At 42.2% G+C, this 16,868-nt stretch overlaps 1 protein-coding gene across 11 annotated transcripts in view; it reads right to left on the minus strand.

Moving 5' to 3' along the window:
* Positions 1–258: 258 nt before the first annotated feature.
* Positions 259–16,868, minus strand: part of LOC124122405 (F-actin-monooxygenase MICAL3-like) — a 105,884-nt gene continuing 89,274 nt past the window's right edge. For all 11 annotated transcript variants that reach the window (XM_048402479.1, XM_048402486.1, XM_048402488.1 and 8 more), the window contains 2 exons: positions 14,414–14,528; positions 259–10,291 (listed from right to left, as the gene is read on the minus strand). In XM_048402479.1, the coding sequence (XP_048258436.1) occupies positions 10,189–10,291; positions 14,414–14,528 (218 nt within the window). In that variant the 3' untranslated portion in view covers positions 259–10,188. The remainder of the gene's footprint in view (positions 10,292–14,413; positions 14,529–16,868) is intronic.

Below are 16,868 nucleotides of genomic sequence, written 5' to 3' on the forward strand. Positions count from 1 at the left end.
GGTCTTGACCAGACAATCGAGTGATTGACATCATGAGCATCGATCGCAATTGGGATACGATGACATGCATCAACCAAGTGAGTGAGCCTAACCACCTGATCCTGTAAGTTGCCTTTTACGACAAGCATGACCTATTCTACCCCGGATCTTCATTGGTCCTGGAAACTAAGGGATGCAACCCTGCCCAGGTTCGTACGCTGCTGGGGCACCTGTGCTCGTTGCTAATGATGGCTCAGGTATAAAGGACAAACAACCAACTGAGTACTTAGTTTTATTGATATATTCCGCAAGAGCTGGAGTTTCCTCGATGTACTCGTGGACACAGGCTATCCTTGACCTCGTCCACTTACCCCACGAAATAATCACAATTCACACAGACAGTGAGAAACACAGAAAACAGTTTAAAAATGAGATTGTTGCCGTACACTTTGAGGCAGTGTCATCTTCAACATTTAAACAGGCAGGAAATGATGTAAACTTGGAGACTGGACAATTGACAATCTGAGGTACTGAGCACATGTATGACGGAGGATGGAGAACATTCACTTAATGTATCAAATATTACGATGTAATGTGTAAATAATTCTGCTATTCACTTGAAAAAGGAAATGTTTTACAATGCACCAGCCACGGCTTCATTATCATGGGAAAAAAATATGACAGGAAACACGATAATTATTTTCTTGAATTTTCAAGAAATTGTTTTGAACTCAAACTCAGCTTTGTACAAGAAATGTGAAGAATGTACATACCCATCATTATATGTATAGAGTTATCTTATCACAGTCAAGGTTTATAACTGTTCTTGCTTATCAGTCCTTTCAGTTAGTTCTGGCGTGAATTTTCTTTTCTTATTGAGTCTTATTGAGAATGTATAATTGTTACTGTTTGTATCCAAAACCCTACTTTGGTAAGAGTGAGTGAGTGAGTATGGTTTTACGCCGCTTTTAGCAATATTTCCAGCAATATCACGGTGGGGGACACCTGAAATGGGCTTCACACATTGTACCCATGTCAGGAATCGAACCCGGGTCTTCGGCGTGGCGAGTGAACGCTTTAACCACTAGGCTACCCGACCGCCCCACTTTGGTAAGAGATACTAGTGTCCCAATACTGTGACCTGCAGAGAAGCAGTCCAATATCTCCTTGGTCATCACCCAGCCTCACATTATCCAAACAAAGAAACAAAATAATTTTAGTCAAATGACACCAGCCATGAAGCAGAGAACAGTCATATCCCACAAAGAGCAACACTGACAGCTGTGGGTCAAGGCCATGGCGTTGCTAGGTTACTGATAGCTGTAGGTCAAGGCCATAGCATTGCTTGGTAACTAACACCTGTAGGTCAAAGCCACAGCGTTTCTAGGTTACTAACACCTGTAGGTCAAGGCCACAGCAATGCTAAGTTACTGCTGCTCAGCAAGAGGCAAAGCAGGGCAAATGACTAGAAACAATTAATCTCAAGGGTGATATGCAGGCAAATGGTTATATGGCGCCTTGTTGTGAAGACCTGTACAAAACTTGACACACATTATCCTACAGTACTCACACTGGCTGAAGTCCAGGTAGATGTTTGCAGTCCAACGCGGACAACACTGTCTCAGGGAGACATGAAGGTACTGGGTTGATCTTCATGTTTTCAAAATAAATATGAATGAATAGAAATGGCGTAAACTGAAAAATGACTAAGGGAGGTTCTATTTGTTACGTATGTCATTGCTGAGGATGTGTTGGAATCGATTTCAGTTGATAATTTACACATCTTTTTCATTTTTGATTCGATCCTACTTTCAACAATACATTACCATCCAGAACCAATGTCTAGGTGCTATACAAACATATAGCTAGACTTCAGACTAAACATCTATCTATTGGATACAAAGCTTGTATATGTCTCAAAACAATAGGTAATAATTACCCCACTACCAACAACAAAGCTCTACAATAATGCTGGCAGATTGTTCTGGGAAGAACTCATTGTCAAAGAAAGGAGGTTCATGTCTGCAGGCTATTAAGCAACCAACTATGAGTGAACACTTGCTCAAAATGATATGACATGAACACTGCCAATATTTTACAAAAGTTAATATACAAAAATATCCCTATTGCTGCTGGTGTACATGTCCATTACTAGCCACTGTCAGAAATATATCTGATAGTATTCTAAACAAAGTAGGCTTAGGATTTGGTATTAATAAAATATTTGAGAATATTAACAACTTTTATCAACTTCAGAACACTGAAAACATGAACAACTCAACAACATGGTGCCCTACATGAACAGCGCTGCTACTGGCTGGAGAAAACCCAACAACAAAGCCAGCCACACTCCACAATCACCAACAAAACACGGTACAACCACTCTCTCACCAAGAGCAGTGTACAATTCAACCACTGTCAACCAATAGTTGATCAATGACAGACTGCAGTGTGCAATTCAACCAATAGCTGATCAATGACAGACTGCAGTGTACAATTCAACCAACAGTTGATCAATGACAGACTGCAGTGTGCAATTCAACCAATAGTTGATCAATGACAGACTGCAGTGTACAATTCAACCAGTCAACCAACAGTTGATCAATGACAGACTGCGGTGTGCAATTCAACCACTGTTCGCAGGACCAATGGCCATCTTGCACAACACATTTCCTCGCTGTATTCATCTAAACTGACGTCAGTGCAGCCAATTAGGGTGAGAACCACATTCACAGCTGTATCATGTCAACGGAACAGAAAAAGCGTTCTTATTCAAGGAGTGAAAAATGTTAACAATATATTAGTTCTAATAATAAACTGACATCCCACATAAAGACTGTTGACATCTGGCAAATGAGTTGGGCTTAATGCAGCTTGGAACATCCAAATGGTGTGTCAGCTTATGTGGGCCAACAGCCCAATTTGGAGGAAACATGGAGTATTGGTGTGGCGGTCAGAATCAAGGATTATATTTGGGGAAAATCTGGGATTTGATCACACTACTTGTTCTGGCATAGTTTACGAACACAAATGTTCCCCTTAATCAACACACAGGGTCTTGTGCAGCAACCAGCATGACACGACACGATGGCAGCAACCACCATGACATGACACGAGGGTAGCAACCAGCATGACACGACACGATGGCAGCAACCAGCATGACATGACACAAGGGTAGCAACCAGCATGACACGACACGACACGATGGCAGTAACCAGCATGACACGACACGAGGGTAGCAACCAGCATGACATGACACGATGGCAGCAACAACATGACACTGTGCAACCTTCAGCTAGCTTACTTAGTAACAGGACACCCATGACGTTTCCGGTGTGGACTACGTCATCAGGGAGTGCAGTGACAATGCATGTAAGTGCATATGAGGAGCCCAGCACACATGGTGTATGTTGCACTCAGTGCACAAGTCGCCACAGAAGCAGAATACGGGAAATCCCATCACAACATGTGGCGGAGGACTGACACATGATTTGTTTGCCCGGATAACACTTGTCGTGATACAACAAAACAACATTCACTCACATCAGTAATAATACAATTATTGCTTTCACTTTCTAACTACAGCTTAACATAGGAGTAACTTACAGAGACAGTAGACCTTCGAAGGGAAGTCGCTCAATTACATTGTATCACGTAACAAAGTGGTTGACAAAACACAAACAAAACATATATCCTCTCTTTACGTGAGCTCAATGTGAGTTCCTGCATGACCAGTGAATACTTGTCAATATCTTCCTTGTGACATCACTGGCTGGAGTATCTACAGACACATCACACACACACAGAACAGACTAGCAGGACCAGTCATAATGCGGCCTGTAGATCAAAGGGGAGACAACTCTCACTCAACCTGTATGGGATCTGTTACTCATTTCAAGCATCTTGGACATTGAGAATTTGATGCAAATAACAATTATTTTGAAACCTGAAAATAACACATAAATATCGATGTGTATGTTTACATTTCTACAAAGTGGTAAGAAGTGGTAATATAATTACAATAGAACTAATTCAGTTCTTCACAAATACTGGCCATATTACATTGATAAAAAAGAAGTGATACCAACATAAATTGATGAACATGGAATTAATGCCATATCCTTACCAAGATCTTATGGAAGATGCCTATCATTTGTTCACACTGAATGTAACTAGGAAGAACCTTAAGGATGGATGAATGTGCTTAGTGACAAAAAGAACGTTTTGACACCACTTCATGCAGCGCGGGACAACAAGTGAGTGTTTCATGAATTGCACATAGATCATGGCAAATGTTTAAAGCATGAGCCTGAGAGTTAGTTAAAAGAGATTGATGCACTTAGAAAGCGGTAAAGCATAGGAGGTTGAGCAGTTTACTGGTCATCAGTGCATTGGTCCTAGGTGGCTAGGTTTGTGAGAGAGACTCGCAGACACCAGCAGCACAATGACAGACTCGAGTCAAGTGATGAGAAGAGGTGGACGTGTAGAGAATAGCATGGCAGGGACAGACTGGAGTCACGTGATGAGAAGAGGTGGACGTGTAGAGAATAGCATGGCAGGGACAGACTCGAGTCCCATGATGAGAAGAGGTGGACGTGTAGAGAATAGCATGGCAGGGACAGACTGGAGTCACGTGATGAGAAGAGGTGGACGTGTAGAGAATAGCATGGCAGGGACAGACTCGAGTCACGTGATGAGAAGAGGTGGACGTGTAGAGAATAGCATGGCAGGGACAGACTGGAGTCACGTGATGAGAAGAGGTGGACGTGTAGAGAATAGCATGGCAGGGACAGACTCGAGTCCCATGATGAGAAGAGGTGGACGTGTAGAGAATAGCATGGCAGGGACAGACTCGAGTCACATGATGAGAAGAGGTGGACATGTAGAGAATAGCATGGCAGGGACAGACTAGAGTCACGTGATAAGAAGAGGTGGACGTGTAGAGAATAGCATGGCAGGGACAGACTGGAGTCACGTGATGAGAAGAGGTGGACGTGTAGAGAATAGCATGGCAGGGACAGACTGGAGTCACGTGATGAGAAGAGGTGGACGTGTAGAGAATAGCATGGGAGGGACAGACTCGAGTCACGTGATGAGAAGAGGTGGACGTGTAGAGAATAGCATGGCAGGGACAGACTGGAGTCACGTGATGAGAAGAGGTGGACGTGTAGAGAATAGCATGGCAAGGACAGACTGGAGTCACGTGATGAGAAGAGGTGGACGTGTAGAGAATAGCATGGCAGGGACAGACTGGAGTCACGTGATGAGAAGAGGTGGACGTGTAGAGAATAGCATGGCAGGGACAGACTGGAGTCACGTGATGAGAAGAGGTGGACGTGTAGAGAATAGCATGGCAGGGACAGACTCGAGTCACGTGATGAGAAGAGGTGGACGTGTAGAGAATAGCATGGCAGGGACAGACTGGAGTCACGTGATGAGAAGAGGTGGACGTGTAGAGAATAGCATGGCAGGGACAGACTCGAGTCACGTGATGAGTGAGTGAGTGAGTGAGTATGGCTTTACGCCGCTTTTAGCAATATTCCAGCAATATCACGGCAGGGGACACCAGAAATGGGCTTCACACATTGAACCCATGTCGGGAATCGAACCCGGGTCTTCGGCGTGACGAGCAAACGCTTTAACCACTAGGCTACCCGACCGCCCCTCACGTGATGAGAAGAGGTGGACGTGTAGAGAATAGCATGGGAGGGACAGACTGGAGTCGCGTGAAGCAGCAGCTGGATTAATGATTGTGCTGACATGAGATCTATGTAACCACGGTAGTGGGACACTGTAATATGGACAGACAAATGGACAGGAATCTTGATTCTTTCAACAACAACATAAATAATAGCTGACAACAATATGCTTGTATATATACACTGAACAAGGAAGCAGGCTATACACGAGTGGACGCAGTCCGGGACGTATATGTACACAGGTTTATACACACAACAAGCATTGAGGCTCTCGTACCTCGGAGTCTCGCTCAAAATAATATTCTGAAATACAACCAAACATATGAGATAAATACCCTTAAAAAATAACCACAAAGTAACATGTTCAAAAGGAACCATTGGCTGTTAGTCTGAACCAGTTCATATAACAGTACATTTACAGGGATGACCTAATATCATTGAAGCTTTGCATCACAGAAATTGCATGTGAAATTCCTCAGAAAAAAAGGGACAGCACAACATTAATTTTGCTAGAGGCATACATAGTGTCAATCTACAAACACAGGTGATGGCAACGATGTACATAGTGTCAATCTACAAACACAGGTGATGGCAACGATGTACATAGTGTCAATCTACAAACACAGGTGATGGCAACGATGTACATAGTGTCAATCTACAAACACAGGTGATGGCAACGATGTACACAGTGTCAATCTACAAACACAGGTGATGGCAACGATGTACACAGTGTCAACCTACAAACACAGGTGATGGCATCGATGTACACACTGTCAACCTACAAACACAGGTGATGGCAACGATGTACATAGTGTCAATCTACAAACACAGGTGATGGCAACGATGTACACAGTGTCAATCTACAAACACAGGTGATGGCAACGATGTACACAGTGTCAACCTACAAACACAGGTGATGGCAACGATGTACACAGTGTCAACCTACAAACACAGGTGATGGCAACGATGAACCACTGTCAACTTCTATAGAGTGGGGCCACATCAATGTACACAATGTCAAATACCAAAAGTCCAGTTTCCACCCTTGCTGAACTAGGCTGCAATTATGGAGTCTTATTTTGTCTGGACTAACGAGTCTATGTCCAATCAAAATTGCGTTACGAAGTCAACATCCGGTTAGTAAACTGTCATACAGAATTTGGTCCCTTGCAGGATTTGCAAAGCATGTGTACTGCCAATTCGGCATCAACAGGTATTTTCCAAATCTTTTCATGTTGCACTTTGGGAAGAAAGACAAATTTTATCACAACATACATTTTGATTATCGATCAGATCGTCTTACCTGGGCGCCACCATTTTGTTTAAAGCAAATAAAAGTGATGTGAGAGGTGGAATCTGATTTGTCAAGAGGAAGGACATAGAAGGAACATAACTCGTAACAGCCACTGGTGGTGCTCCGATTGAGTACAGAAATTCCAGCCTAGTTCAGCAAGGGTGGAAACAGGACTTTTACAGTCAGTTAACGCCCTTGCCTCGCCAAGATGGTGATAATAACGTTGCACACGCAGCGTGAGGTGTGGAGATAGTAGCACCAGTCACAGGGCCACACCATAGGACACACACACTCCATCGGCACAGACACACAATCAACAGGGCCAACAATTGGTCTTGACAATATCTAGAATACACATTCTTTGTTCTTAACATTGGTTCTTTTACTTGAATACTTTTCTAAGTTGCTGAATAAATCAAGTGTGTAATTAGTGTGACATGAGTGGTCCTGGTTGGATGAAGTTGTGACCAGACCAGTTACCATGGTTACAGTTGATGGACATCTTGAATACATGTGTGAATAAATACACATCGATGCACTTCATGTGACATTGAAGCATGTATGTGATCTACTTGTAAATAAATCCTTTATGCACATAAATTAAAAATTCTGCTGTTAAAACTTTAAATACTAAAATGATATGAGATTGAGGTCAATGATGCGATAGGAAATATCTTTGGTGTTAACTTAAAGTTAAACAGCTGTCATCTCAGATGAGCAAGGGAACAACCAATATGAAATACTACAACCAGTCATCATACTCCAGCTACAACTGACACAGATAGAGTTTACATGTATTTCAAATATCTATCAAATCCAAATTAACATGCCATGTGCAAAGTAAACTTCACCCACATCGACAATGTGCAATGTCAGCAAACTTCAAGAGTGGTCATCACATAGGAACTCACATGTCATTTACATGACACAATCTGAGATTCATCCTCACGGTATTCAGTTTAATGCTGAGAAAAGAAACAAGTTCCATTTAGCAAACAGAAGGTCTCTTGTGCAAGTTCATCAAAAAATGCTGAAGCCATATGAGAGACCAGCCTGCCAGCCCCCAGCGTGGGGTGGGGCCGGGCGGAGCACCTGCATACAAGCAACAGTCCACTGAAGATAATTTTACAGGGCAAGGAGACCTTCCTGTCAATATTCCTGTTCTCCAATCTTCTGATCTGTGTTACATCATGCTGTAAGGAACAAGAATGCCTCAGGGATATACATGGTGGACCACAGCCAGGCTACGTCCAAGCTGTATAGCGTAGAGGGTCTTCATAGCAGAAACATGAACAGTACACATGCTGTAAGTAACAAGAATGCCTCAGGGATAGACATGGTGGACCACAGCCAGGCTACGTCCAAGCTGTATAGCGCAGTGGGTCTTCATAGCAGAAACATGAACAGTACACATGCTGTAAGTAACAAGAATGCCTCAGGGATAGACATGGTGGACCACAGCCAGGCTACGTACAAGCTGTATAGCGCAGTGGGTCTTCATAGCAGAAACATGAACAGTACACATGCTGTAAGTAACAAGAATGCCTCAGGGATATACATGGTGGACCACAGCCAGGCTACATACAAGCTGTATAGCGCAGTGGGTCTTCATAGCAGAAACATGAACAGTACACATGCTTTTACTTCCTCATATTAATGCAGAGCTCCTGATAACTTTCTGAGCAATTGAGTTTTTTACTCAAAGGTTTCTATTTTAATTTGGTTATTACATTTTTCATTGGGTAACCATGATTTTTTCCCTCATCTATTCATCACTCTATTTGTTTTTTCCCAAAATAAGTAAATATTTTATGATTAAAAAAAATAATAATAATGTTTTAGATGTATATAACAGTTCTAACTTTATAGGCTTGACTCGGAAAATAAATTAGCCCGGTTGTACACATGTTGAAAAAGCTTTATCGGGTATTTACACATGGTGTTTTTATACATTTGAGTTTTTCATTTAATGCATGCGTTTCTGTACAAAAGTTGATTGAAAGTAATTGGGTTTTGAACATTTTGGGGGGGTATTTTACGCAGATACGCAGATACGCAGATACGCAGATTATCTGTAGCTCTGTTAATGTGAACAATGTGAACAATGGTTCGTGTACCCCAAAATAAATCTTGTACAAGTTCAGGGCAAAAAAAGGTGCTTCCATATCCCAGCGGTAGACAATCTTTCTTCTGCTTCAACAGCTGCTCAGGGTTCAGCATCAATCTTGTGTCTTGTGGAACCTGGTAGAGCCTAGTGTCGGTACAAGAATCAGTAATAATTGATGTGTTGAAGACAACATTAACATGAGGAACTTGTGTTGATACAGGCAGTACAGTCAGGCTATTTAGAGCAGTGTTGATGTAGCTAAATCACTGTTAGGTTACCAATCTCAGGGAGATCGGCAAAGAAATACGTTCCTAAGTTCCTAACAACATGGAGAGAGTGTGTTGACACACCCATGACAACTCAAACATTTAAGTCTGGGGCAATAGCCCAGATGTATACCGCACAAGAGATTCGTGGTATAGAGACCTGTGTTTCACATTGGTAATGATGGATCTAGCTGGACACACACGATGCTGGAGTTCAGTGTCGGCTTACAAGAGATTCATGCTGACTGTTGCTTCATAACGGCATGTGATTATTGACACATCTAACTTTAAACACACATGCTAATGCTGAAGCAAGGGGTTCTAACAATGCATGTTACCATGGTAACAAAATACAATAATTACAATAATTAACCCTTTCGTCACCACCTGAACACGGGGAATGCATGATCCACATATGATACAAGGAATCGGGGGATAAACAGCAATATCACATGTAGGTAGAAAACACCTCACATCAGTCCTGGAGTGAGGACAGCTAGTCTAGTGGTACAACTGCATATAGAAGATAAATGCATCGATGACGGCGTTGCTTATAGATCGCTGCTTGAACATCTACACAAGCGTCCATACAGCACCACTATCGTTTGTAAAGCAAGCGGCTCTCCTGACCACTATCGTTTGTAAAGCAAGCGGCTCTCCAGACTACGTTTGTAATGCCAGTCTGGCATCAGGAGTTAAGCACTGAGTCGTGCCATGAGTACAACAACTGTGGGTTGTATTGTAGTGTTCTACTGAACTAGGAGGACTTCAATGAGTTATGAGTACAACTGGCTGGGTTGCCCTGTGGGACTTGAGGCAGGCTATAGGGAGCTATAACGTGGATCAGGAGACTTCCAACTTCTCACTCTCCGGCACACAGATGGGGGACAACGCGAAGCCCTTCTTCAACATTACTTCCTCTAGGTCTTTGTCTTCTTCTTGCTCTCTGAAACCGAAAGAAGTGAGAGAGTTCAACCATGTGTCTCTGACAGGCTTGACAGACAACATCACTTAAAGACTACATTACTATCTGGAAAAACATATTGCTTATACTGACATATAAACCAACCTGAGTGAATAGTTATTTAAAACCCTAAGCTCTGATGAGGTTTACAATTCAAACAGCATGTTCACAGTATTCCCTAATCACTCTGTTTCTTTTAGAAGGAAGATTATTAAACTATACAACCATACACTAGCAAACCTTGCCTTTCAAAAGTCATGACATACAAACCTCAGTATTGTCTTAGTTCAGAGACTGTGGCTAATTGCTTATAACCACCCTCAGTTCCATGTGTTGATTTATTCAGTAATAATGCAGTGTTATTCCCTAGACTTCTGATAACCAATGGTACTATCCATGTTACATGTGTTGATGTAACCAGTAATAATGCCGTGTTACTCCCTAGACTTTGATAACCAATGGTACTATCCATGTTACATGTGTTGATGTAACCAGTAATAATGCCGTGTTATACCCTAGACTTTGATAACCAATGGTACTATCCATGTTACATGTGTTGATGTAACCACTAATAATGCCGTGTTATTCCCTAGACTTTGATAACCAATGGTACTATCCATGTTACATGTGTTGATGTAACCAGTAATAATGCCGTGTTATTCCCTAGACTTTGATAACCAATGGTACTATCCATGTTACATGTGTTGATGTAACCAGTAATAACGCCGTGTTATTCCCTAGACTTTGATAACCAATGGTACTATCCATGTTACATGTGTTGATGTAACCAGTAATAATGCCGTGTTATTCCCCTAGACTTTGATAACCAATGTTACTGTCCATGTTACATGTGTTGATGTAACCAGTAATATTGGCGTGTTATTTCCCAGACCTCTGATAACCAATGGTACTATCCACGTTACATGTGTTGATGTAACCAGTAAAAATGCCATGTTATTCCCAGACCTCTGATAACCAATGGTACTATCAATGTTACATGTGTTGATGTAACCAGTAATAATGGCGTGTTATTTCCCAGACCTCTGATAACCAATGGTACTATCCATGTTACATGTGTTGATGTAACCAGTAATAATGCCCTGTTATTCCCTAGACTTCGATAACCAATGTTACTATCCATGTTACATGTGTTGATGTAACCAGTAATAATGCCGTGTTATTCCCCTAGACTTTGATAACCAATGTTACTGTCCATGTTACATGTGTTGATGTAACCAGTAATATTGGCGTGTTATTTCCCAGACCTCTGATAACCAATGGTACTATCCATGTTACATGTGTTGTTGTAACCAGTAATAATGCAGTGTTATTCCCCAGACCTCTGATAACCAATGGTACTATCCATGTTACATGTGTTGTTGTAACCAGTAATAATGCCGTGTTATTCCCTAGACTTTGATAACCAATGGTACTATCCATGTTACATGTGTTGATGTAACCAGTAATAATGCCGTGTTATTCCCTAGACCCCTGAGAACCAATGATACTATCCATGTTACATGTGTTGATGTAACCAGTAATAATGCCGTGTTATTCCCTAGACCCCTGATAACCAATGATACTGTCCATGTTACATGTGTTGATGTAACAAGTAATAATGCCATGTTATTCCCCAGACCTCTGATAACTAATGGTACTATCCATGTTGCATGTGTCATAATGCCCTGTTATTCCCCAGACCTCTGATAACCAATGATACTATCCATGTTGCATGTGTAATAATGCCCTGTTATTCCCTAGACCTCTGATAACCAGTGATACTACCCATGTTGCATGTGTAATAATGCCCTGTTATTCCCTAGACCTCTGATAACCAGTGATACTACCCATGTTGCATGTGTAATAATGCCCTGTTATTCCCTAGACCTCTGATAACCAGTGATACTACCCATGTTGCATGTGTAATAATGCCCTGTTATTCCCTAGACCTCTGATAACCAGTGATACTACCCATGTTGCATGTGTAATAATGCCCTGTTATTCCCTAGACCTCTGATAACCAGTGATACTATCCATGTTGCATGTGTAATAATGCCCTGTTATTCCCTAGACCTCTGATAACCAGTGATACTACCCATGTTGCATGTGTAATAATGCCCTGTTATTCCCTAGACCTCTGATAACCAGTGATACTACCCATGTTGCATGTGTAATAATGTCCTGTTATTCCCTAGACCTCTGATAACCAGTGATACTACCCATGTTGCATGTGTAATAATGCCCTGTTATTCCCTAGACCTCTGATAACCAGTGATACTACCCATGTTGCATGTGTAATAATGCCCTGTTATTCCCTAGACCTCTGATAACCAGTGATACTACCCATGTTGCATGTGTAATAATGCCCTGTTATTCCCTAGACCTCTGATAACCAGTGATACTACCCATGTTGCATGTGTAATAATGCCCTGTTATTCCCTAGACCTCTGATAACCAGTGATACTACCCATGTTGCATGTGTAATAATGCCCTGTTATTCCCTAGACCTCTGATAACCAGTGATACTACCCATGTTGCATGTGTAATAATGCCCTGTTATTCCCTAGACCTCTGATAACCAATGATACTATCCATGTTGCATGTGTAATAATGCCCTGTTATTCCCTAGACCTCTGATAACCAGTGATACTACCCATGTTGCATGTGTAATAATGCCCTGTTATTCCCTAGACCTCTGATAACCAGTGATACTACCCATGTTGCATGTGTAATAATGCCCTGTTATTCCCTAGACCTCTGATAACCAGTGATACTATCCATGTTGCATGTGTAATAATGCCCTGTTATTCCCTAGACCTCTGATAACCAGTGATACTACCCATGTTGCATGTGTAATAACGCCCTGTTATTCCCAAGACCTCTCCACATAACAGGTCCATGATGATGAGTGATTGATTATTTGTTATGATTGATGTAACTCTGTGGTTATTTGCTCTGGACGTATCTCCTCAAGCAAGTCAAGAGACAACTCAACGTCAGCTTTGCACATGCACATCTTTTTGGTCAAAGAAATTCTAAGAATGAAATGGAGGCATGTGATCTAATTGCCACACAAAAAATGAAGAAAAGCAAACTGCTGTTATACTGATGTATGACAGGTTAGTTATAGGTTATTCTATGAATCAACTTAACAGAAAAGAGAGCAGGGGCTCTGTAGCTCACCTGATATATTTCTGACACATTCAAATTTAGATAAGAGAAAAAAAGAAGTCATATTTACAACAATTTTCAGAATTAAATCAGAATATTGTCAGAACATTTTGGAGACTAACTACAGACGTAGCTGAATAGCATCCATAAATAGTTTTCTTAAAATAACTGCCATGGTGGCCATATTGAAAATCGGATTTGAACCTCTTGAATAGATTCAGCTGCTATCATAACAAGTAAGTGAGGTTTCAGCTTCTTCAGTCGACGGTCTACAGTGCAAGGAAATGCAATCTGGCAACATTTTGGAGTGTGGTCCAAGAGCAAAGGTAAAAAAAAAAGGTCATGGAAAGCGGAACATATATGTTGAGCCCTATAAGTGACTACAAATATACAAAACATTAAGGCTGCTGTTGCGGATTTGAACTGCTTAAACAGATCAGGGTGTCATCAACGGTGGGAACACGCAAGTGAATCTTTATTGGCCCTGAAGGTTTTGAGAAAGAAGATGCTTGCGACACATGTCAGACACCAGATAAACAGGCCCTGACATAAGCTCACTTGACTTTCAGTCAGGTGAGCTAAAAACATAAAAGCTATTATGTGTAGAGCAGACACGGGAAACACAATAAGTCACATGACCCCTGAGTACAGGCGGGTTCAGTATGTTCTATTCCTGGTTGAATCTAGTGTCAGTCAGAGTGACGACACATCATGCACAAACCACCATGCCATGCACAGAATTAGCGGAAGGGAAAAGCAAAATGATTCATTACCAGTTGACAATGGGCAGTATGACTTAAATGAACAGTAAACCTCAGATATTATATATATATCCATTGTCATTTTATGTTTTCGAAACATAAAATGATCACAGTGAGTCTCAGGCTGTTTGCCTGGTGAGTTATCTCCCCTGCCCAGCTCTCCTGTGTGTACCTGAGCCTGTCTTCCTCCAACATGGCCACCAGGCTGTCTCGCTGCTCCACCACTTCCAGCAGCTCGTCAAGGATGTTCTTCTCATCAATGATCTCTGCATCAGACTTGTCCAGATCTGCAGTTAGTACACACAACATGCTACATGACTACACTCAATCTGGGAAACGGAGACAGGGCCTGGTGATGCCTGCCTCAGGTGTTGATAATTCTCCACAGATGCACGCACACACACACTGGACTCATAACTGATTTTAGAAATGTATAAGATCCCTATTGTTCTGAGAACAACACAAGGGACTGACATCGTGTATGTGGACACGGGGAAGGGACTGACATCGTGTATATGGACATCTGGAAGGGACTGACATTGTGTATGTGGACATCTGGAAGGGACTGACATTGTGTATGTGGACACGGGGAAGGGACTGACATCGTGTATGTGGACACGGGGAAGGGACTGACATCGTGTATGTGGACACGGGGAAGGGACTGACATCGTGTATGTGGACACCGGGAAGGGACTGACATCGTGTATGTAGACACCGGGAAGGGACTGACATTGTGTATGTAGACACCGGGAAGGGACTGACATTGTGTATGTGGACACCGGGAAGGGACTGACATTGTGTATATGGACATCTGGAAGGGACTGACATTGTGTATGTGGACACGGGGAAGGGACTGACATCGTGTATGTGGACACGGGGAAGGGACTGACATTGTGTATGTGGACACGGGGAAGGGACTGACATGGTGTATGTAGACACGGGGAAGGGACTGACATCGTGTATGTGGACACGGGGAAGGGACTGACATCGTGTATGTGGACACCGGGGAGGGACTGACATCGTGTATGTAGACACGAGGAAGGGACTGACATCGTGTATATGGACATCGGTAAGGTACCAACCTCGTGTATATGGACATCGGTAAGGTACCGACCTTGTGTATATAGATATCTGGAAGGGACTGATACCATGTACTTCGACACCAGTAAAGGATTCCCCTATTGTACCATTGTGAGTGTGTGAACACGGATTTTGTGTTTGCTTAGTGCAATACCGTGGTTACCGTGGGTAATCCCATGGTTACCCTGAACACCGAGTCCTCTACAAGTGTGTCTGGTGCTACAGCAACAAAGCAACTACGGGGAACTCAACATGGTGCAAGAGCATGCCTCAGGAAAGAAAGGGGGAACATGCCTCTGCTCTATACCTTCTCCTGACCTGCACTGGGAGGAGTTGGACCACAGGATCAAACACTCTGGACAAATCTGCCCATTAGTAAAAACAGTGCTCTACATTCACAATAGAAGTGGAGTATTTAATCACAGACAACATAGTTTTAGTATAAACCCTACACAGTACTAACAAATGGACAACTAATTTCATATAAATTAACTTTCTGTTTCATGACACAACTTTGCCTACAGATATTGTTCTCCAGTGCGTGTAGCTATTCTTAGCAGGAAGAGTTATTCAGTAGAGAGAGACAGCTACAAGATCATGCTCTTATTGACCCTGGTGGAGATATCAGCCAAGGTCCTCTAGCCAGTCCTCCTAGCCCTACGGATTACATATCAAGGCTTAAGAGTAGAAAAGTAACTGTGCTGATATATACTACTCAAAAGAGTTAAGGACCACCCTATTCTTTCATATTATTAGTAATACTAATATTTATAGTAATATCAAAGATTTGGATGGTCCTATATAAAACATCATTTTAACCTCAGTAGAAAAAGGACCTTATGAGTGCTAGGACACAACTGAGCTGTGACGTCATAAAGATGTTTGACGTCAACTTACTTAGTTAGCATGTGTGATGTCATGTATCTGTGTAGTATGTATGAATTGAAGCTTGTGAATTGTAGTTTTGTGTTCCAAAGATGCTGGGGGCCACGGGTGGCCCAGTCGTCTAAGGCGCCGCGATTCGCTGTGCAGAGTTGTGTCCCTTGGGCATGCCAGAAACCTATGATTGTGGGTTCGAATCCCGGTTCGCTCCGATTATGTTTCTAGGTTTGTCAGCACCATACTCGTGCTCGTGGGTTTCACCGAAGTGGTAAACGTCTGAGACCTGCATCACTTCGGGCTTTCCTCCCACATTAAGCTGACACGCCGCGATATAACTGGAATATTGTTAAAAGCGGGGTTAAACCCAACTCACTCACTCACTCACTCCAAAGATGCTGTAGTTTCACACTATAATGAAAAGTCAAACTGTGATTTTTCACCCATAAGGTCCCTCATCTGATGGTTGGTCGCATCTGTGAAAGGTCTCCAGATATCATATTCCTAAACAGTGACATGGAACAGTCACAGGTTCCTGTACCCTGAAGTTTGCTGTATCATACAATCAATTGACAACAGCCAATCATTTAACAATCTTGTGTACACAACACAAAACTGGCAAGGCAGGATATGTAAATCTGGTTTTGTTTAAACCAAAACCTTCTTTA

This window comes from Haliotis rufescens, unplaced genomic scaffold (assembly GCF_023055435.1).
Source record: "Haliotis rufescens isolate VD_foot unplaced genomic scaffold, xgHalRufe1.0.p SCAF_26, whole genome shotgun sequence".
NCBI classification, from domain to species: Eukaryota; Metazoa; Mollusca; class Gastropoda; order Lepetellida; family Haliotidae; genus Haliotis; species Haliotis rufescens.